The sequence below is a fragment of the Plodia interpunctella genome, chromosome 8 (assembly GCF_027563975.2).
Source record: "Plodia interpunctella isolate USDA-ARS_2022_Savannah chromosome 8, ilPloInte3.2, whole genome shotgun sequence".
Lineage (NCBI taxonomy): Eukaryota > Metazoa > Arthropoda > Insecta > Lepidoptera > Pyralidae > Plodia > Plodia interpunctella.
The window spans coordinates 7,637,167-7,660,882 of NC_071301.1; the positions used below are offsets into that span (position 1 = coordinate 7,637,167).

General features: G+C 36.1%; 3 protein-coding genes across 5 annotated transcripts; 2 read left to right on the top strand and 1 right to left on the bottom strand.

Moving 5' to 3' along the window:
* fzy (fizzy) lies at nt 1–6,606 on the top strand. Its single transcript, XM_053748764.2, has 10 exons — nt 1–469; nt 678–784; nt 867–1,037; nt 1,840–1,933; nt 2,643–2,872; nt 3,355–3,501; nt 3,644–3,771; nt 3,901–4,048; nt 4,795–4,994; nt 5,648–6,606. Exons 1-10 carry the CDS (start codon nt 181–183, stop codon nt 5,745–5,747), a joined length of 1,614 nt encoding a protein of 537 aa, XP_053604739.1. The 5' UTR covers nt 1–180; the 3' UTR covers nt 5,748–6,606.
* bdg (bedraggled) lies at nt 6,470–20,444 on the bottom strand. 2 transcript variants are annotated; one of them, XM_053748759.2, is made up of 15 exons: nt 20,269–20,444; nt 17,051–18,095; nt 16,779–16,909; nt 16,232–16,513; nt 15,471–15,664; nt 14,960–15,097; nt 14,175–14,409; nt 13,465–13,682; nt 11,941–12,135; nt 11,307–11,519; nt 10,596–10,663; nt 9,991–10,117; nt 9,646–9,678; nt 9,258–9,454; nt 6,470–9,115 (listed from the first exon to the last, which is right to left on the bottom strand). In XM_053748759.2, the coding sequence occupies exons 2-15, from the start codon at nt 18,046–18,048 to the stop codon at nt 8,719–8,721; spliced, it is 3,426 nt and encodes a 1,141-aa protein (XP_053604734.1). In that variant the 5' UTR covers nt 18,049–18,095; nt 20,269–20,444; the 3' UTR covers nt 6,470–8,718. The 2 variants fall into 2 exon arrangements, with proteins under 2 accessions (XP_053604734.1, XP_053604735.1); XM_053748760.2 differs by lacking the exon at nt 9,646–9,678.
* On the top strand, nt 14,205–23,215 carry Acat1 (Acetyl-CoA acetyltransferase 1). 2 transcript variants are annotated; one of them, XM_053748767.1, is made up of 3 exons: nt 14,205–14,338; nt 21,201–21,389; nt 21,999–23,215. In XM_053748767.1, the coding sequence occupies exons 2-3, from the start codon at nt 21,213–21,215 to the stop codon at nt 23,019–23,021; spliced, it is 1,200 nt and encodes a 399-aa protein (XP_053604742.1). In that variant the 5' UTR covers nt 14,205–14,338; nt 21,201–21,212; the 3' UTR covers nt 23,022–23,215. The 2 variants fall into 2 exon arrangements, with proteins under 2 accessions (XP_053604742.1, XP_053604741.1); XM_053748766.2 differs by lacking the exon at nt 14,205–14,338 and adding an exon at nt 20,835–21,007.
* Nucleotides 23,216–23,716: the final 501 nt, after the last annotated feature.

The window sequence follows — 23,716 nt, forward strand, 5'->3', positions numbered from 1 at the left end:
TGAATTTCAAATAATTCAACGGATTTTGATTTTGAAACGATCTCTGTTCTGTAGTCTGCTCTTTTCAATTTTTATTTATCTTATAGAAAGACGAATATAAGTAACCTTCCTCATGTTATTGCTGCCAGATCGACAGTGAATTTAATATTGTTTGGCAGTGCACAACAGTCTCCTTTAGTAATGGCTCAATTCAATTACCTAAACGAGATAAACAGTTTGGCAACAATGGATGGGCCGCTAACAAGAGGTCCTTTGCAAAGATGGGAAAAGAAAAACAACAACGAGAACCGCAATCCATCACTGAGCACGTCTTTCAAGAACGTCTCGAATACCAACATTAGTTCTTGTAATCAGTCAATGCAAAAACTATCAATATCGGGAAACAACAGCGTGCTGTCTACACACAAAACACCACCGCGAAATGATAACAAAAGGGGGAAAAAAACTCCATCCAAAAATAAATCACCTGGTAAGTGAGAAATCTGAAGTAATAACTTTGACTAAGAACAGCAAAAAATTCATTTCAACTGTTCCTGAAAACGTGTTGAATAATAATCAGTGCCACGGTGTACTGTACATACTTAAAAATAAAATCTTGAACTTTTAACCCAATATGCATGGTTTTGGTATTTATTTATTATTTATAAAGCTTGATTGTGTGTATTTATTCATTCCAGGCCGATTGGCTACTCCCACTCCAAACAAAACATCAAAAACACCAAACAAAGCTGACAGATTCATTCCCTCCAGGAGTAATTCTAATTATGACTTGTGCCATTATATGGTAAGTTTGTTTATAATGTTATGTTATTATGAATTCACTAATGTATATAGATGTAACAATTTGCAATTATGAAACTTAACAGATGAGCCGTGAAGAAGATAAAGGTGAAGATGTGGTAGCCCAAACAGCAGCTGGAGAGGCGATAGGCCGTGCTCTCACAGACACAGAACCAGGCCGGCTGCTGCAGTACACCTGTAAGGCCCCTGCTGCACCCGAGGGCTACCAAAACAGACTGAGGGTTGTGTATTCACAGGTATCCCACTGATAATGCTTTTTGCATCTTAACAAGCTGTTTTTGCAGTGTGCGTTACTAGATTTTATTATTTCACTGTGAGAATGCAATGTAAACAAACTGGCTCTTATAAAAAATTATAGAACTTGTTATTGAATAATATCCAAATTCTTTGGTGTCATCTTATGTGTTAGTGTATAGGTATAGTCATCAGTTTAGTTATCAGTCACATGCATGAGCATTAGACATGGTATTTATGATTGGTATAAACACACATCTGATTTAGCTGCATATGGGTCTGAATAGAAAGACTCCATACCTTCCTGTGGATGTTATATAAGGCGACTAAGATGAATGGTTAATTTAAGGAAAGCGGTGATGTCTCTGGAATTTGGGATGACTGTCAACAAACTGCATGTAACCTGGAATTCGAGAATTTGAGTTCACACCTAATTAATTGTATTACACACTAGTTGTTGCCCTCATTACTGCCTGTGTTAGCCTTTGTTTGGGGTGACATTAACTATTTCCAATTTGGCTTAGCAGTTTTGCCATGAAGGTATGACAGACAGACAGACTTTCACATTTACAATATTGAGTTCGGATATATCACATACTTATACATATGTATGCAACATAAATTTGGTAGTTCTTCTCTCATTCTTTTTCTAGGTGTTTTACTAATATAGTCATTACAGCTTAGCTTTTCAGCATACCTTTATTCTTGTTAACCCAGGTACTTTTTTATATTCAATACTTGTAGAACCTTAGTGTAGAACAGATGTAACATGTATGAAGAAGTAATTTTTTTATTTATTTTCAGGCAAAAGTTCCATCATCAGTTAAGAACACCACAAGGTACATACCACAAGCTCCTGACAGGATTTTGGACGCCCCTGATATCCTGGACGATTATTGTAAGACATTTATTTGAGTAAAACACTGACTGAATCTAAAATTTACTAATGTATCTACTCCGTAAAATTTCAGGATAAAGTGTATGTTATGAGACTATCAGTTTCATCTATATCTTCTTAGTCTAAAATTCTCCCAGAATGTTGTTTTGATAGAATCTGGATTGGACAGAATCATTATAATATTATCAGAATTAGAACTAGACCTCAAAATCAAATTTTACATGTCATCTTCCCATAATTATTACACTCAAAGTGAGTTTCAAGTATTGATAATGTACCTATAAACATTAATCACTAATATTTACAAATGGCATTTTAAGTGATAGCGGCAAACTTAGGGTTACTAGCTAATCTGCAATCCAAAAGGGGTCCTGAAGAAACTGGGTGAAATGTTCCCAGAATAGGAAAACTGATCACTTGTCTGATGCTAATAATGACATCATCAAAACGTCTTTACTTTTATCATCATCACCATCATCAGCCACTTAAAAAACCCCACAGATAGGGAACAGGCCTTCTTTACTTTAGACGGCAACATTTCTACTTCATTCATATTATGCCCGCTTTCCCACGAGGTCCATAAACTTTCGGGAAAAATAGCCTAAACCACCAAGAAAATTCATTGCGTAGTTAAAAGAAGAATATCTCAGATATAGAGGGCGACTTAGCAATTCGGGATGTTACACAAAATAATACACTGCTGTTTCAGATTTAAATTTAGTTGACTGGAGCGCATCAAACATCCTGGCAGTAGCGTTGGGCAACTCCGTATATCTGTGGAACGCTGGCACGGGGCAGATCGACCAGTTGTTGACGCTGGAGGGTTCGGAGACTGTGTGTTCAGTGAATTGGGTGCAGGGGGGCGGCTCACACTTGGCTGTCGGCACCTCTAACGCTACCGTTGAGCTGTGGGACTGTGGCAAAATTAAACGATTGAGGGTGAGTGTTTATTAATAAAATGGTCTATTTTACGTGTAACTCTTTCGGTAGGTAACATCTAAAACTCTAGTTGATTTTTCCGTCGATATTGACACCTGCGTGGCGACCCGTATTTTTCATTATCAAAAATCTATGTTACTCCCGAAGATTTCCTCTCTTCTGTGGCGAATTCCATAAAATTATCGGTCCAGTAGTTTTTAAGTTTTATTCATTACCAACAAAAATACACACAGAGAAGAAGAAGTTAGATAAAAAAATAATATAAAAGGCATCTGGTTCAGTGAAAGAGTGCCGCTGAGAGCGCTGCTGTTGTTAAAAGTTTGATAAGAAAATGAAACTTTAATTGTAGTCGTTCATTCGTATTGGGCAATGTTAATTTATTTATTTAATTTGTAATAGGGCCACTTATAAAGTGGTCTCTAGTCAATAGAGACCACTTTATAAGTGGCCCTATTTATGACTATGTACGTTGTGTGAATCAGGTGATGGACGGGCACACGGGGCGCGTGGGGTCGCTGGCCTGGAACATGTACATAGTGTCCAGCGGCGCGCGCGACGGCAACATCGTGCACCACGACGTGCGCCAGAGAGACCACGCCGTCGCTACCATCCACGCTCACACGCAGGAGGTGGGTCTGCTATCTCTCTCTCTCTCTCTCTCTCTCTCTCTCGCAATATCAATATCATAACTTTTTATTTATTTTAGTGTGTTTTATTACTACCAAACAACGTGTTTTACACATTTTTTTCTAAGAAAGCATTACTTTCCAGATCTGCGGTCTGAAGTGGTCGCCGGACGGGCGCCACCTGGCGTCCGGCGGGAACGACAACCTGCTCAACATCTGGCCCGTCGCCCAGGGGCAGCACCACACGCAACCGCAGTACCTCTACTCCTTCAAGTAACTTGCATCTCACTCTGTTCACCAACTAAGAATAAATAAAACTAAGAGTGCAGCCCCATTATTCCGTCGTGTTCAGTTGCGTCGTCGCAGCGCGTTGCCGTGGTAATAAGAATGTGTGTGTTGCAGCCAGCACCTGGCGGCCGTGAAGGGTCTGGCATGGTGTCCGTGGAGCTCAGGCGTTCTGGCGTCCGGCGGCGGCACGGCCGACCGCACCATCCGCATCTGGAACGTCAACACCGGCGCCAACGTCAACACTGTGGATACCAAGAGTCAGGTATTCTATATATTTTGCGGTCCATAATACGTTATTGAAACGTTGGTTAAATGGCTAAATGTCCCAGGTTCGAATCCTACTCGCCACGTTAGTTTGTATACCAATCTGAGTCATGTAGTTTTCATCGTCCACTACTTGCTTCCGGTGAAGGAAACATAGTGAGGAAACACAAACTGGCTGATTAATAACTTGTGTGTGAAATGGAGAAGGCAAACCACTCCATTAATAGTGCCAAAAAGTTTTTGTGTTTTTTTCATTCCACGTAATGACCATGACCCTCAGTCGTGAGAAATAAGACTATGAAGAAGAATACCGATAATAATAACATATCGCGTAAAAAGCAAAGTTTAGGTCATGCTAATCATAATAAAGCATCGTACTTCAAACTAAATCAATACTAATATTATAAACAAAAAATATTATTTGTAATGGATAAATTAAAAAACTACTGGGCCGATTTTGATGAAATTTGGCACAGACGTAGACAAAACCTTCTAGAGCAACTTTTTTTATTATGGATAACCGAGCAAAGCCGGGACAGACCTCTAGTGTGTGTATAAAATTCAGCTCAATTGGTTAAAGATGTCTGTTTTACTAAAATTGAACTGCAATACCTACTCCACTCGAAAATATATATATATGTACCTACAGTTCAAGTTAAATAAAAGTAAAAAGTGTACTAAATCTGGAAGACATTTTTTTATATATCCATATAAGATGTGAGTGAGACTTCTCGTCGTTGGCAGGTGTGCTCCATCGTGTGGAGCACGCACTACAAGGAGCTGATCTCGGGGCACGGCTACGCGCAGAACCAGCTGGTGATCTGGAAGTACCCGCTGCTGTCGCGCGTGGCCGAGCTCACGGGCCACGTGGCGCGCGTGCTGCATCTCGCGCTCAGCCCCGACGGCACCACCGTGCTCTCCGCCGGCGCCGACGAGACCCTCAGGTTTCATTCATTCATTCCATTGATTCATTGTGTGATTTGTCTTAATATATATTTATTCAATATGTTATACATTTTATCCATCTCACTAATATTATATATGCGAAAGTTTGTGTCTGATTACTGGGCCGATTGTCATGAAATTTTATACACGGGTAGCATATAACTTGGAATAACACATGGAATAGTTTTTATCTCGAATTCCCACGGGAGCGAAGCTCCGGGGCGCAGCTAGTACTTCCATAACTAAGAGAAAATATTTGTATTTTTGTTAGGTCCCGTAATTTTTAAGTTTGTACTTGACCAAATAGACTAAAGGTACAGGAATAACATTATAACTTACCTACTTTTTCTCCTTTGTCTTAGCCATCCAAGTTGTCAAACCATTGGCACGCATAACATCCGTGATGTCATCAACCCAGCACTTGTGCACTATCATTCAATGTATAGATCATAGACTAATTTTTGAATAACTTATTCATAATAAATTGCCCCACTATGAAAAAAACTAAGCAAAAAGTCAAGATGTTTTATAGCTGAGGAATTAATTGGAAAATGTCTTAGATAAACTCGTGAACTTGCACCTGGCATTGTAAAATATGAATAAAATACCTGTTAAAATTCCTATGTATTAACCAGGCTTCATCTTGTTTCAGACTCTGGAAGTGCTTCATGCTAGATCCGTCCAAGAAAAAGGAACCCACAGAAACCAAAGCAGCTAAATCTCTACTGAGCTTTAATTCGCTTATTAGATAATGAAGACTTAGCATGTGATCATGTGCCATCAATCAGACTGCATAGTATTACGACTGAATATTGTGATCTTCACAATAAGATAAATACCAAACATTAATTGTTTCATTATTTTATATATTCAACTAATGTTGCTGATTTTTTCTCAACTTTCGACAAAATCACTGTGATTTTTACTATTCCTGTACATTTTCTGCATGTTTGTGATGACCCTGTTATTCTATTATAATGACATGACTTACTATTTTGGACGTTGTTTGATCAATTTTAACATCTTTATAGAACAAATAAGAAAAGTTGAGGTCGTAAAATGTAGAATCGCGATCGTTTGTGCTTGTCCAAAATCTTTCTCAAGCATCTTATCTCTCTATTTTCTCAACCTTCATTCTATCTGTGTCGTCTTAATTTTATTTGATAACACATTTCATTACCTCGGCTTCCTTGTTTAAGGCCTTTCTAGCTATATTATGATTCAAATACTTTGTTATGTACTATTTCTACTATTTTAAGTATGAATTGATGTTGAATTAAATAATTTAATATTGTGATTTTTCTCGTGAAATTGAATAAATAATTTGAACTATGTTTCAGTTTAATTGTTATTACTTAGTGCTCGATAGTAGTAGTTATGAAAGAAAATATTTATTAGCTATAGTCACAGAAGTGATATAATATATATAGCTTCTAACTATAATATAGCAGAAGGATAACAATAAAAGAAGATATATTTCAAATTGTTTATTTAAAAAATATTGCAACAAAAGGAATGTAAAAAGACAGCAAAATCAAAAGATGTGTGCGCAATAAGACGCGCGACAAGCGACATTTAATAAAACAATTTCTAAAAAAAAAAGAATAAAAATGTGATGTGTTACAAAATCAAAAGCGGAAGCATGTGTAGTGACTAGAACTAACATAATTAATTTTAATTTCGAAATACTCAAATTCTAAACATCAAAATGCAAAAAAGGAACGAACTCTTAAAAGGTATTTACTTAAAACTAATTGAACAACCGATGCTTTCTTATGTACTACTTGTACTCTAAACAAACCAATAAGATTGTTGCAAATACCTAGATACAGTAATAATTATACTTTAAAAACTACTGCCCAAAAAGGAACTAATTTCAATGTTTATGTATGCGAGATTCTACTACTTCATAACTGAATGATTTGTGTAAATAATTCATAAATCGTATCATAACATTCTTATTTGAGCATCGCATGTAACCAATATTTTTTCTTTACTTTTGGATAAATCTTAATATAGCAATTTTACCGATAGTAGCATCATCAATTGCTGTGAGTATTTGCAACACCTTGCTCATACAAAAACCTCTGCTTTCTCTATCATCATATCTAAACTCAATACATTGGTTCTCAATTACCTATTATCGGGACTTTGTTACAACAAAACTAGTGTCATACGAACGAATTTCCCAACGAAATAGTTTTATAATAAAACTACAGATAAGTACAGTTATAAATAACGTTAAAATAATAGTGGACGTTATCGACAAAGCTAGCTATACAAATCATTATTTGAGTGCGACTTTTACAAATTCTTATCTAATCATTTAAATTTATAATTGTATTGGCCGTCGCAACTTGTGGACCCTATGTATACTCGGGCCGAACTTAAAAAAATATATATAACACTAGCAACCCCCGCCCGCTTCGTACGGGTGCAATATTATGTTATTTACATATAAACCTTCCTTTTGCAACACCTATTTAAAAAACCCGCATCAAAATCTGTTATACATAGTTTTAAAAATCTACTCGTACAGACAGTTCAATCTACGGGACAGACAGCGAGAAACGATTTTATACTATGTAATGATGAAATACCAGTCTGACGATAGTTTTTGACAATAAATATTCGCTATATCAATTTATATTTGACATTTAATACTTTGATTAAAATTTTATATGACATGTTATTTCATGGCGGTGGTATATTCAATCATGTCAAATGCACACTCAATGAGATTCCGCTCCCTACAATCACTGACACTAAAATAATAACAATAAATCAAGTACGCACCTCCAAATATATCTTACCATAAATTAAACTTACGAGAACACATTTCTAGAACCACGATGAATATTACTTATGAATAACAATGGCTTCCGTAATTACTATAAAAAATCTAAAACACGTTTAATTATAAGCTCTGAAATTATTATTCGATTGTAAGTATACATAAGTGAATAATTGTAAAACCTACTCGATATTTTTAATCGCCTAAATGTAGTTTTAACAAAAAAAAAATGATTATATTCTCTATTACAAAATGAGCTATTGTCTTCACAATGTAGTTTATAACACACTCATATCTTCCAAACTCGAAACTTCCAAGCACACTACCATTAGAATTTGTATGAAATTAACATGCGTACTTATTATCGTTCACACAATCCTACATCTATAATAATAAAAAATCTATATACTATCACTTCTTAAGTGTATGTTTGTACAAAGATCAACATTTTCTTTAATAAGTCAACCAACCGTCGAATACGTAATAATATCTTCAATTAATAGAACATTAAAACATTGAACCATACGTATTTCATTAATAGTTCAAAGTTTAGAAACTATTGTTTTAAGTAAAAGTATAACAGTAAAACAAATATTTCCATGGTAGACGGTTGGTAACTACAGATTATTTCTAGGACAGGTGTAAAAACGTGCAACAACTAACTCTTTATTTTTTATATTCAAATGATAAGAAAAAATAATATTTTGATTTAACTACTTAACACTATGATCTTAATTTTGCCGAAATATTATTTGAGGCGGCCACAAGAGGTTATCATAGCTCTAACTATACTAGTTTTGTGTGGAGACTTCATCGAACTTACTCAGCTATGATTTCAATGTGATGTTTTTTTAGTTTGTTATTGTAGGTTATATAAGTTTTACCTGCCCTAAAAAGCACTACAAAAGGCTGCCTCAAAGGCGTAAAAATTATATCACAGAGGCTCTCTCGTCCACAATGGCCGCCATGGCCACTGTGGTTGACATTGGTTCAGCGCCGCGCACCAAATTCTCATTGCTGGTCGTTAAGGCACCACCATACTTGAAGCTCCTACGTAAACTTGAACGTATGCTTTTAGCCGAATCGCTTTTTCTTACGAACGAGCGACGTAAATAATCTCTTGTTAACGATAAAGAATTTCGCGAAGTTGACGATAGAGGTCGTCTAGAGTCTGTTTCGTCGGTTATGGTGATTGAGGGGGTGGTATAGATGCTGTAGTCAGGGGGTTGGATTTCGGTTGTTAGTTCGCGGTCGACGGTCTCGCTAAGTGTGATGGGTATTTGTGATGTCGAGGGCTGGGGCGCTTCGACACGAGTTGATGTTATCCTGTGGAGAGAATATTTTAAAATTATAGTTTACGAACGAGAGACTTCACTTGGCAAGCATAATGTTTACATAATGAAACTTGTAAAAAAGCGAACTTTATTTATATTAGTAGGGACCAAAAAACAAATAATAATAAAGTCACCTCCTAAGCGTCCTAAAACTTCTCCTCAGTGTGTGCAGCAGCCGCGCACCGGTGGCCGTGGAGTAGCTCGGCGGGGGGGTGTACTTGGGGGGCGGGTCGGGGGGCAGCGGCGGGGGGGGTGACGATGTGGCGGGGGGAGGGGGGGCACGGTGTTCGCTCTCCAGGCCCATGCGCGGCCGGTACAGGTTCTGGATGCGCTGGGAACGATATTGTTACCTCAATTTGTGACAAAGAAAGGTCTTTTACAGCAGAACGACATTCTCGTCCAAATAAAAATATTCGAGCGCATCATTGTTATCACGTCGTCAGTATTGGTACATAAGTTTGTATGGAAAAATAAATTAGACGTCATAAAAATAAAATATAATAATTAAGGCGCTAAACTTACCAACTCTTCAGTGAAATCACTAATTCCGTATTCCTAGCAGCAAGAAAATTATGAGATAATTTTAAGAGCTATAGTGTATAATGTTATGTATAGGTAGGTAGTTCTATAATGTACTATTTATTTACATTTTACCTACCCACCATGATCTATTGTCTTCCTTACATACCACATTTATTTCCAGATTGACAGAAAAATATCCTGTTTCGTTTTCGATAAAAATCTTAGGGATTTTTTCCTTACGAAACGAACCTTTCATCCCGGAAGAAAAGTACGTGTCTCCGTGGGAATTTCACAGCGGCGATCCGCGGTCTATAGCTAGATATAAAAAATAAATGAGTGACTTACATCGAGTATATCAGGAGGTCCCTTGTTCATGTATCGCCACGTTTGGACGAAGGCTGCCACTGGTATGATCAGTAGAACTCCCTGCTGCATGAGAACGGCTACTTGACGAGACCACACTGCCCAGTACCTGTAACGGAAACAACTGTAAGTAACTATATTCGTAAAGCACGTGTAGAGTATGTGTCTTGTATGTTACTAGACAAAAATGTTCGGGACACCATCACTAAATAGTATAAAACAAAGTCGCTTTCCGCTGTCTGTCTGTCCCTATGTATTTTTAGATCTTTATAACTATGCAACGGATTTTGATAGTGTGATTTTTTATGGTTTTACCCGAGCAGAGCCGGGACGGGCTAGTTATAAAATAAACGAGATTTTTTTTTACCAAAAGTGAAATTAATGAGGGTATATCTCATTCTAATTTAAGGCTGCAAATGGAAAATGAAGTTTGTGCGACAAACAGTAAGTTTTAGTCATGCATTTTTGAAAACTTTGTTATAAAATAAACATACTTTGATATAAACTAATTGTCTCCATACTTTGATATATTTTGTTATAAAAGTAAAAAAATGAATTGCTGAAAGTACTGTTAATAATATATTTACCCGACTGGTTTCCTCCAGCTATAGAACTGTCGTTGCTGACCAATACGGAAGTCCATCACGCAGATAGCCTGGAACAAGTAAATTTTCCTTTTAACGCCGAATATGTATGTGCCAATGTTTTTTGCAAATATTTTTTTATTTCTTTTTTGGAATAGAAATTACAGTGGACTTCCTGTGTGAAAGAAAAGAAATTACAGTGGTATTCTGCTTCTTTTTCTATTTATATAAATAAATCTGACAACCACAGACTAGAGAAAAAAGACTCTACAAAGGACCGAGTGATGGTGCTTGACGAGATATAGACAAAGATTGAAAAAATATAGACTTATCATTTATTTGAAGGTTCCGAGAATACCCCTTACGAGAATGTAATGCCTTTTACGAGATCCCTACCCCTTTACGAGAATGTAATGCTAGCCACACACTGTCGCCGAACTCAGACTGAGTTAGTATTAAAGCTTTTTATTACCGCAATGAAAAACCAGAACATGTATACAGAATCCGTCAAAGTTTGGCAATCTGTTCGAGGACAGTGTGAAGTTGGCATAAAACTAGAGAAAAAAGGCAGAACGCCACCACAACGACGACGGTGTGGAGTTGGCATAAGACTACTCTTTTTGCGTCAGGGGTTAAAAAGGTAGAACACAGACAGCGTGAGATTGAAAAAAATACAGAACGTGACAAGAAAAACGAATGTTAGATAATACTGACACACAGCAACACGGGCAGCACCACGGTCCAGAGGAAGGCGAGCGCGGCGCAGAGCGGGCCGCGCGCGCGCAGCAGCGCGCTGCTCACCGTCTCCGGGGAGTACGGCCGGCCGCGCACTGCGAACACTGCCACGCACAGTGCCACGCTCACCACGCATTGCCACCACACTCCCACCCACACCACGTCCGTGAACTGCACCAGCTTTATGCCCGCCTGACATTTACAATTTAGAAAAAAATAATTTAATTCATTTCGCATAATCTCCGAATTTACCGAACCGAATTCAAAAATTCTTTCACCGTTATCCAAGATAACTATAGGCTATATTTTATCTCAAAATCCCCACGGCAGCGAAGCCCCGGGCGACATCTAGTGTATAGATATAAATTTCTGGCAAGTGAAATTGTAATAGTAGATTATACACCAAGATAATAAAATGAAGCATTATTGACTAGTCGGTCGAACACTTGACCAATTAAATTACTGGCCACTAGAACTTAGGCGGCTTACATCCAATCATAATGTTAAACATTACGACCATAAGGAGTAAAGTCACATCATCTAGTCAAAATCTATTTTTATACATATTATATAACATAAATAATAACAATCTTAACTTGTAAGCTACACTTACATCAGTGCTGAGTAGCAGGCCCACGCCTAAACCGAAGACGCAACTCAGTAGTGTGATAGTGGTCTCCCAAACTTTGAGTACCTCCACGTTGAAGGCTATGACTCCAGTGATGACGCAATGCCATATGGCCAGTTGTTGCGCGATACCGAACATTATCAGGACGAAATAGAAGATTACCGCCCACGCCGGGGATAACTGAAAAATTATACATAACTTTATCCTACTGTAATCTGTTGTAATCTGTGTGCCTGTATCCCACACATTTTCAAAGCCGTCTATATTTTATTTTACATATAGGCTGTTAGATATAACACTGAATCTATTTTATATAATGGTAATGCATGTAATGAAATATATACCTACCGAATGATACGCCATCCGATTAAATAAATATAGGCTAACAGAACATTTTATCTTTTATTTTTTGGTCTGTTTAATTTATGTGTTTATAGCATCAAATAAACGCTCTTTTTTTGCTTTTAGTTTGAAACCAGATAGTTTTATCGATTGAACTCTGGACTAAGATGTTTTACGGCTAAGAAAGGGAGAGAATCATTGAAACGAAAATAACCTGCATTTTCGTTTCATTGATCCAAGTAAAAAAATTGGATATCATTCTTATGAAACTCCAATTTTGTAGATATTTGGTTTTTTGTCACAAAGAAATCTAAAATGCCAGAAAGTTCTTTAAATCGGTTCGGTTTTTAGAACCGGTTTCAATAGTATTTACGGGACGATGCCAAGTAAAATACAATGACGTACCATGACGATAAATATTATTATAGGTTGTTTAAATTAAAATTTGGGAACAGTTGTACAATCTTAGCCTCAATGACGTAATATTTCTCGAGTATACGAGCTATTACTTTATCACAAAAATAATTCAATTCCGTCACGCGGTGTTGTATAACTTCATACGTCATTTATTGGATTTTTATGAAACTCTAGTTTCGACGTCACCAGAAAATTGTAATAAGTAAATGACTTTTTGTAAATATCACGGAAACAAAAAAACAAACAAATATTTTTTTACTTTTTCTGTTATTATCTCATCAATCCTCTCTGATTCAACAAAAATAACTATTTTATATTTTTCAAATTGCAAATTTCGCACCATAGACAGTGAAAACTATAAACCTTTCGTCTTGTTGGTATCAGAAAGAGAAACTCGTATATTAAAGAGCGAAAAGAAACTGGGCAGAGTGCTAATACTTGTCCTTCATCGTGTACCCGGTTTTACAAAGCCGCTCTTGTCACTTTGTGGGCCGGAAAATTTTATAGAATTTATAAATAATAACATGTTATTCGTTCGTTTCGATACGAGAAAAATTTGCAACAATTTATGTTAAGCTGTGGGCTGCACACTAGGTTTTGTTTAATGTTATTCAGCGACGGTAGCTTAAATTATGTAAGCGGAGCGGAAAACGAAGCCCTGTGTTCCGACGTTCAATAAATGAGGAAGTAATCGGTAAACCTGAGAGAGGGGGCTGATTGTCTTTAGTATCCTATGTGTTTGTTTCTCACCATGTTAGCGGGCAACACCGCGAGCGTGGCGGGCACGATCTGTGTTGCCAGCTGCAGTGGCTGCCAGCCGCTGATGGAGCGGGCCACGTTGCCGGACCGCCACACAGTGACCCCCACTAGGCTGCCGTAGTGCCCCATGTAGCGCACCGGAGTAGACGCTGTGTTACCAGGCATCGGCTCAGACGTCGGCCAGAGGAATTGAGACGATTTTATTGTTTCTAAAGATAAAAACAAATTATTTATATTTGTAAATTTATATATAGAAAAATATAGTTACAGTCGCTGCTATACCTATAAAAGGAAAAATCCTTACATATTATAAAACAAAGTCCTTAAAGCCGCGTAGAACAGAAGACAGAAAAGCAGACTTTACTACTATACTAGGGAGGTACTATATTAGGGTGGATTACTAATATTTAGGATTATTGTCGGTTGTTTCTTAACATCATATACCATATACAACTGCTATGTGTGACATTGGGCTTAAGGAAGATAGGGCAATTGGATTATATGCGACCAATTGTAGTATCGATAGTACTTTTAAGATTTGAAAACAAGAATCATCTCTCTACATTTATTTTAAGGAAAAATCCTTGATCTTATTGATCAAGGTTTTTTCACACGTTGAGTGCAAAAGTCACGACATGTACAAAACTAACAACAGATACATCTCCCGATGACACAAGAACATTTTTTTTACATTAACTTACCGAAGCTGCTGGGCGTGTATGCATATCCGTGGTTCTTGAGTATCATAACACACGCATTGGCGAGGAAAGACGCTAGAAGTAATACGGCGAAGGTGAAAGCGATAATACAAGCGCTCTCTCTCTGAAGCACGGCTGTGGTTTTGCTCTTGGCGTTTTTGTGTGAGGTGAGTTGCATTATGCAGGCCCCTAGAAGCCCCCACGTTAGGAAGATCTCTTGTGCCGCCGCCGCCCAACTCTGTATATATTTAACGTGTTTACTGGCTGGCAAGAATTAATTTTTTTTAGACGGAAATTTCAAAGTCGAAATTGTAGTATTTCTTAATTAAAATAAAAAGAAAGAGATTTATGATAATGTAAATTTGAATATAAGTATTTTAAAACAATATCAAATTTTAAATAGTTTAAATTCTACTACCAATTTATTTGGGCCTTGAACTGTCTTATTTTTAGAACAATCCCATCAAATTTATTGACTGAAGTGAGGTGTAATTCAGTGTTATTTACATAAATAAGTGAAAGATAGAAAATAGGTATTGAAATATTATGTTCGTTGTCCATGACCTCAAATATTAAGTAGAGTCTCAACCAAGACAATTTTATTGGAAGATTGAATTTTATTTTTAAAGGCACACATTTTTTTTTCTCCACATGGCCACATTTTTGGACGATAAATGGTGGTGAAATAAGTCGAGGCTTTTGGCCATCAGTGGGATATATTTAAAATATTTTTAGTTCCATTCTCATCCACCTTGTTCGACCCTTAGTGCTAAAATAAAAGTTCTCACATTGCTGTTGATGAAGAATTCGCCCCATTCCGTGTCAGAAAATATGTTAATGACGGAGTTATAAGGGATTAGAGTCAACAACTTGATACATAACACGAGTACTCCGCAGATGGGCAGAAATATCAGCATATACACAGCCTGGAAAGGAGAATATCTATTACTTACAAGGCATACTTTGTTTTGTGTTTGGAAAATATAAAATGATAATTGACATGTCGTACGTACGAAATCAGAGCACAACTAAGTTTGTTGTTAAAAATAATTACTTAGACATGGAACCAATTTATTAATTACAGATCATCAATATTTCTATGTACATATACCTATTATTCTATATAGATATTCTATAACCTCACTTGAGTTTTATTAATGCTAATTTGCCAGAAATTATAGGTTTAAAAGCATTTTAACAAAGCTATATTACTTCCAGATGGTGGATAAACAAAAAATTGAGAAATAATATTATCAAGTATAAAAATCATATAAATTAAACACAATTAAAACAAATCACCTTGCCATACGATCTCAATCCTTTACTAAGCGCGACGAACACAATCATCCATATTACGACCAAATTGAATGCAACTTGAAACTTTATAGAACCAAAGTATGAATTTGATGAGAAATTTCTCTGTAGCACCTCTCCATGAAAATACTGAGGCAAGGTTTCTTGCAACTTGACGGACGAATTTTTCAATGTCGCCGCTGCAAATAGATAAGTTGGTAATTTTTTTTCAACTAATGTTTGAGTTTTGAAGTACCTAAGCTAAATTTGTCTATTTTAAGCCCAGTGATTCAGTTTGTTTGTCGCTAACGAATGACAAAAAAGTTATGAGCATTGAACAGCTAGAACTAGTAAGTAGATCATTACCATGAACGTAATTTAGTCTAGCCGACTAATGTTTTTAACAGACAAAACAATCAAACGTAGTTTAAACAAAATCGCTTAGAAGACTACCTATGTCAACAAAAACTAGATTGAATTGTCCAGTACTACCGACCTTCACTTGATTTCCGGTGTCATTAATCATTGTTTGATGTCTCTATCATCTCTAACGGAAATGTATTTAAATTTTACAACACCTATTAATGTATAGTCAACCGCACGTCAAGTTAGCACGGATCTCTATGCGTTGGTAATAGTGTCGAATTTGCAATGAATTTGAGTAACTTGATGTGATTACACTTAGAATTTTCTATAGACAGGTCATGATATATATATTTTTAAATTTGACATGAATCAGTTTAAACAAAAGGTTTAAAGAGCCATACCTTCGAAATTAAATTCATGAGGCAACGCCCATTTATACTGATCATCTGAGGTTATAAACGAATCTCTGAAATATACGAGTATCCACGACACTCCTATTATGCTGTAGATGCCGATGACCGCTTGCGTGATGAGCAGAGCCACGCCAACACCCTGGAATATTGGCGATATCCTCCACATGTCCACGGGACCAGCTTCCAATACTTGGCCCAAACATAGGTATAGCGTAAACAAAGGTATCCCAATCAAAAATGACAGTATAAAGAACTGTATTATGAAACTTGCTGAAAGTAAATAAAAAAAAAACAAAAAATCAGGATGAGTTATATTCAATTGCAGTTGTTGTCAGGCGGAAGTAGTATACCGAAAATGTACAATCTACTAGCAGTACCTACTTAATTTCACTTTTCTCAACCATACAATAGATAAATAGTTGAACTGAACTGAACTCAAGAATGGCAAATAAAATAGTTACTATAGTATTCCAAGGTTCCTCATGTTTAACACTTTCCAGCTAGATACAGAAATTATCATACTACCATTTCTTACCTCCAAAATGAACACTGAATATGGCGAATCGAGAAATGTTAAATAATCCTACAGTACAACTCAGGCACGCTAGCATAGCACTCATCCGGTGGGGCCAAACTCCTAAAGGACGCTCTTCAGTCTCGTCATTTCTGTGGACAAACATATTTTGTGGAATTTTACGGAACTGTTTAATTATCATCGTAATTTTATTGAATGAGTCACAAAATGACCTCAGAATACAATGCGTAATCTCACTTTCATAACGAAACGACCTACTTATATGAACTCACCTCTCTTCCGTGGCACCAATGTTATTATTGGCAGCTGGGACCGCGTTCAGAGACTCTGATGAGGAGCTCGACGCGCTTGTACTTCTGGCTGTGCTCCGGGCAGTGTTCCTCCCTGTCCACTCCCCAGTGACGTCACTCTCGATAGGCGATGGCAAGGATAAGGTCCGGTTCATGAGCAACGCTCGGCGACCCACAATCAGCGGTCCCGAGCTACAATCGGTGCTCAAATTTGCCGCCGTCACCTGCAATTGTATCGGCGCACTCGTCGGCCGCATGTTCACATGATGCTCCAAGAAAAGAATCACTGGCAACGTAAGAGGTTCACACGATTCTGTTGAAATCGCCGGAAGGACAATCGGATCCAGCCTTCTCATGGAGTTACGTATGCTATCATTCGTAGTTCGCGCCCGCTCTAGTGACGAAACCATTGTTTGTCTGTTACTATCAGATAAATCTGTAAAACTCTTTGATCGTCCTAAGTTCGTGAGATTCACCCTCTCGTGTGTTGTTTCACTTTCATTGATAGGGGGCGCTGAGAGTTGTAGATTCGCTACTACTACTTGAGTATTGTCATCTATAGAGCTTATCTCCTCCGAATTATCAGACATTTGTTCCGTTTCGATGCATTCTTTGATCTTACAAATTAAATCTTCTTCGTCACTATCGAAGCTCTTCGAGCTTTCGTCAAGACAAGCCAATAGGGACTTGTCTAAAACTTCATCTAAATCATTTAAGATATCCATGAATTGGCAAAGAGCTGACGCTTGAAATTCATCATCATTAAAATCACTAGGCGTCTGTGATGAGAAATTGGAGTCGGATTTGTAGCATTGTGGGATGATTTTCAGTAGATCTTCCCTTAGGTCCTCATCGTCGGAGGTTTTGTCTAAGTCTTCACTGTCGTTGCTTTCGAATAAACTGCTAGAAGCATCGCTGTCGGCACTGCTTCCTGGCAAGTTCTCACTTTGCTCATACCGACCATCTTGTACCACCTCCATTTTTATCGCTCGGCCTAAGTCATAGCCTGCTCTTTTGTTTGTAAACCCTGTGAAAATAATCGCCTATTCAGAATGCATTTTAATTAAATACTTCACATTGGGACAATAACTTTTCTAAGATACAATCACTTGACTCTACCACACATTTACTCTTCAAAATTCTCAGAAAAATATGTTCATAAATAGTTTTGAAAAGTTCCAGAGCGGAATATTTGCATTACAATAGATAATGTATATTTCATAAAGAATTGTGTATGACACAAAGGAACAAAACAACACTAAATCAAGAGAACAAACTGAATCTGAAACGCACAATATTTTGATGTGATAATCTTCCACAACTTGTACATGTCGAAGTGACATTAGAATGTACACTTTACAACTGAATCGCGCAACTAATAAGCGTGATTAGTGGAACGCTTGTGAAAATGGCTCAATATTAGCATGTTCCTGCAAAGTAGGCATGTGTAACTGGACTGTTTATTTCATGACATTATCTACATACAGATTTGTAGATAAGATCAGAATACATGTCGTGATTCAGAAAAGCTTAACTTTGATGAAAAGATAAATTAGTTCACAAGATTGTCATATTATTATATCATTTATAAGATTGTTATAATTGTTTTATAAGCAAATTCTAAAAAATTCTATTAAGCAAATTCTAAATTCTAAAAAAACCATGTGAGGTAGAGAGGAAAATGTAGGAGAGTGGACCCTGAGCTCTGAGAAAAAACCTGACATACACTCAGATAAGAGAGAGAAGGACTGTTCCGTAATAAAAATCCAATCCAAAATGAAATCAAGTAAAAAAAATAAGTAGTTGCTGATGCTTTCACTCATTGGCTGGTTAAGACCATTATTGATGCTTGCATACACATCATGGACAGAAAAAAGCATATTAAATTTGAGTCTGTTGGAAAAAAAAATAGCATAAAAATTATAATATTGCATAATTATTCTCAATTATTGTTTAATTAATGATTTGATTTTATTACAAAGTATTGATTACTTTGTAATATAATCAAATATAATATAATATAAGTAATGTACAATGGAAGTAGATATGATCGAGTATATCAAAATGATGTAACCATATTATGAAGTTACTTTATCACTCTAGAAGAGAGATAAGGCACTATGTAGAAAAAAAAATACATTTTTTAATATTTTTTACATACAAATTATTTCAGCTGAGCTTTGCTCTCCTACCTGCAAAATTTGGGATAAAGATTTCTAGGTTTCACTCTACAACCAAATAATGTTGCTGGGGCATGTTTAAGTAATAAAGTGTACTCATTTGAGTTAGCAGTAGTAGTGTCTCCATCAACAACAATATCAAAGATTTATAATGATAATTTCAAAATGGTTAGGTTTCATAAAGATTATAGCTTTTTGTATGTACATAATTCATATTTATGGTTTTCAGATTTATTATATTACATGACATTATAAGACAATGCTTCTTGCTAAAATTCTGATTCTAGGTCAATGGGATATGTCTAGGATTTGATTCCTCTGTGAAATCGCAAAATATGTGACATAAATTAACATATTGTGGATGGTTGTTTTTATACATGGAAACAAGAAAAAAAAATATGCTTGATCAGATTTCCTAATTTTTGAAGCCATCAGATCAGATTTTCTAATTTTTGAAGCCATCAGATCAGATTTTCTAATTTTTGAAGCCAATCAATCATAAAAGTTTAATTACCTCACACCTGAGAGAGACCATAAACCCAATTAGGTATTTGATATAATTTTCAACTTAACTCTAGTGTTCCTAAGAAGAAAGTCTAGAAATTTAAGCGGCGAAGCCACGGCACATAATAAAATCACACTTATAAAAGGGTCAAACACAAGAATTAGGTAATAAACATGACTCCTTAGAAAATAAAAGTGTAATTAAGCTTATTTAATTTCATACCTACTAAACTTGTGAAAATTTGATTTCAAAGTTTACAATGTGTTGAACGTTGCGGAGGGAGATGGACTGAGGATTTTTAACAATTAGTGAGGAACTGCTTATAAGCTGCAATGTGATGCATCACCAAATCTTATCACAATAAAATCATATATTGTATAATGTAATATATCACTAGAAATATGTAACACTTAAAAGCCATATGAGAAAGTACAGCATAACCATGAAAAACAACTGTAAAATCGCTAAAAGGTACAGGTGCTGAGCTCAGAATTCATCAATAATTGGAAACTTACGTTGTTCGTCATTAACACTTGCGTTGGTTGACTATTTACAATATACACAGGTAAGTATGTTGTTTGTTTGAATCTGATGCTGTTATTTTCTAAAAATTAGAAAAAGTAATTAAAAATATACAAAACAACAGGACCACAATCACTGCTCCTCCAATCCAACTCCAACTATTTTTTTTATTTGTTTGTCGATCACTCATTCATTCATAATCTTCGTTCATTTTGATGAACATATACAGATAACAATTCTAATCTCAATCGATTAGATACCTAATCAAATATTAAAATAAAATTTAAAAAAGAGGAAGGATTTGTTTTAAAAATAAATAAAAAGCTGTAATACTATTAAACATTAATGCTAGGTATAGGTAAACATTCCTGTCGGAAAATTGCGTCAAATAAAGAAAGAAACTAAACGAATGGATTGGGTCAAAGTTCCTTACAACAAAAGACTATAGAGTAGACACGTTGATTACGTTGTTTCTGCCAATGAATTTTCGATTTTATTGCTTTAGACACAAGGGTCATATTAAACGCTTCTTTTTGTTAAATCTAAACATAGAGATAACTTAATGTAAATATATTTTTTAAGCGATAAGTTTCATTTTATTTGTACTTTGTAGCCAGTTCTCTTCTCAATAGTTTGCAATACCTTTTTGTGTTCGTGGTGTTATCAAAAGAATAAATCATGATTTTTCTCAAAGGAAATCGGATAATTAGCATCAAAATGTGTTCAGCAAAGGTTTGTCGGAAAACTTTTCCTTTCGTATTTCCATAGCTGTAATCGCAGCCAGTCGAACACAAGTTGTCTAACAGATTGGTCGAGTGTGTGGTGTGATATTGTGAATAATAATTTACTGCGACCCGGAAAGTATTTTCAGAGAAGTGCTGAATAAAAACCTCTTTGGATTAAGATTTGTTCATTTCTTTGACAGCTTGTGAAAGCAATGGCAGCGTATTCGAGCAAAGTGTCCCTCAATGAGGTGGTGATCGTATCAGCTGTAAGGACTCCAATTGGATCATTCAGAGGGAGCCTGGCTAGTCTATCAGCCTCAGACCTTGGAGCTATCGCAGTTAAAGCAGCGGTCGAGAGGGCCGGCATTCCCAAGGAAGAAGTAAAAGAGGTTAATCGGTCACTTTCTCTTTATCAACCCAATTTACAGTTATCTTGCTCTCAAACATTCAAACATTCAAACCAGTTATTCAATACACTCAATGCTCTTCTATTTTTATTACCTACCAATTTCTTTTGGTCAACTTTATCTTTGTAGATTCTTATCATATTGACAGATAAATTGTTATCACTAATCAATCATTTTTTCTTGTATAATTTTTTTCATGCTTTTAAAGTAAAATGTAATAGGCACTAAGTAATCTGTAACATCATATATCACTTACCAATTGTTTATTTGCATAATTTTTAAATTATGCAAATAAACAATTGGAAAAGTTTATGAAATTGATGATTAATACATAAATAAATAACAATTGAGTAAAAAAATACAGAACTAGGTATTATTTTATTTCAAGCTATGTTCAAACACTTATTGAAATTGAATTTTAATTTATAAATTTTAAAATCATAATTCTAACAACACAATAATAAATTAATAGGTAACTACCTAGAAAACAAACTCAATTTACATACAAGATTGTTAGAAATATAGAGTTTTGCATATGCAGCATTCATATATATACTTATAAGAATATTCTTATAATGGTTTTATTTACAGATTTACATTGGAAATGTATGTCCTGCAAACCTGGGACAGGCCCCAGCCCGACAAGCCTGCATTTTTGGTGGTCTCCCTAAAAGCACAATTTGCACTACAGTAAACAAAGTGTGCTCTTCAGGGATGAAGGCGATCATGCTGGCTGCACAAGGCTTACAGACCGGAGCCCAAGATGTCATGCTCGCAGGAGGAATGGAGTCGATGTCTAATGTACCCTTCTATCTGAAGAGAGGAGAAACATCTTATGGTGGAATGCAACTAGTTGATGGAATTGTATTTGATGGCCTCACTGATGTATATAATAAGTTCCATATGGGCAACTGCGCAGAGAACACTGCTAAGAAATTGAATATTTCCAGACAAGATCAGGATGAGTATGCTATCTCAAGTTACAAACGCAGTGCTGCTGCACATGAAGCTAAAGTATTTGCAGATGAAATTGTGCCTGTACCAGTACCTCAGAAGAGAGGAGCACCGCCTATCATATTTTCAGAGGATGAAGAATATAAGAAAGTAAATTTTGAGAAATTCAACAAGTTGGGAACGGTATTCCAAAAAGAAAATGGAACTGTGACAGCTGGCAATGCATCTACATTGAATGATGGTGCTGCTGCTTTGGTTCTGATGACGGCTGATGCTGCAGCAAGACTTAAAGTCACTCCTATTGCCAGAGTTGTAGGCTTTGCTGATGGTGAATGTGACCCTATCGATTTTCCCATTGCCCCAGCAGTAGCCATCCCAAAACTGTTAGAAAAAACTGGAGTAAAAAAGGATGATGTAGCACTCTGGGAAATAAATGAAGCTTTCAGTGTAGTAGCAGTTGCCAATCAAAAGGTATTAGACTTAGATCCCAAAAAAGTGAATGTCCATGGAGGAGCAGTTAGTCTTGGCCATCCAATTGGCATGTCTGGTGCTCGAATTGTAGTGCACCTGTGCCATGCTTTGAAGAAAGGGGAGAAGGGTGTTGCATCCATTTGCAATGGAGGAGGGGGAGCTTCATCTATTATGATTGAAAAATTGTAAGTTTTCCCACACTGCTTTACTTGTGCCTTCGATAATTTGCTGTATAACAGTTGTATAATAGTATGAGTGAAATATTATTTTTAAGTATAAACTGATTGTTGAACATTGACGAATTTAAATTGTATATAAAATTATTTTATACCTGGTTGTAGTGTGTGCTATGAATGTTAAATAAATCATCTATTTCCATTTGAGAGCTTTTTTTTCTATTCCAGACCTGAAGCCAGAGAAGGGACTCCCATCTTGACATTTTATACCAAAGATCCATGTCCACTATGTGACATAGTCATGGAAGAGCTAGAACCTTTCAAAGATAGATTAATAATAGAAAAAGTCGACATTACCCACAAAGACAATTTAAGATGGTTGAGACTATATAGACATGATATACCAGTTTTATTTTTAAACGGAAAATTCTTATGTATGCATAGGTTAGATAAACAACTTCTAGATAGAAGAATAAAAATGCTTCAGGAAAAATAAATTAAGTTTTGAATAAATAAATATGTTTATGGATGAAATCTCCATAACTTGTTTGACAACCAACTTGTTGTATATTTAATAGTATTTTAATTAATCTTAGTTCATATTTGAATTTGTATGATGATTGGAAATTTGATACTGTTTTAAAATCTGTGCTTGTGTGCTATGCTATACTAGGTAGGTACTAGTAATACTGGAAGAATTGCATAATC

Bases quoted from the DNA above. Each gene is read 5' to 3' on its own strand.
- fzy (XM_053748764.2), top strand. From the start codon at position 181: ATGGCTCAATTCAATTACCTAAACGAGATAAACAGTTTGGCAACAATG. The intron at 1,934-2,642 runs GTAAGACATTTA...CTGCTGTTTCAG, and splicing joins TGATATCCTGGACGATTATT to ATTTAAATTTAGTTGACTGG. The intron at 2,873-3,354 runs GTGAGTGTTTAT...TGTGTGAATCAG, and splicing joins GCAAAATTAAACGATTGAGG to GTGATGGACGGGCACACGGG.
- bdg (XM_053748759.2), bottom strand. From the start codon at position 18,048: ATGGAGGTGGTACAAGATGGTCGGTATGAGCAAAGTGAGAACTTGCCA. The intron at 15,098-15,470 runs GTGATTTGTTTT...TCTCCTTTCCAG, and splicing joins GATTGAGATCGTATGGCAAG to GCTGTGTATATGCTGATATT. The intron at 10,118-10,595 runs GTAAATATATTA...TTTCCGTTACAG, and splicing joins AGCTGGAGGAAACCAGTCGG to GTACTGGGCAGTGTGGTCTC.
- Acat1 (XM_053748766.2), top strand. From the start codon at position 20,954: ATGATTTTTCTCAAAGGAAATCGGATAATTAGCATCAAAATGTGTTCA. The intron at 21,008-21,200 runs GTTTGTCGGAAA...TTTCTTTGACAG, and splicing joins TCAAAATGTGTTCAGCAAAG to CTTGTGAAAGCAATGGCAGC. The intron at 21,390-21,998 runs GTTAATCGGTCA...TTTTATTTACAG, and splicing joins CCAAGGAAGAAGTAAAAGAG to ATTTACATTGGAAATGTATG.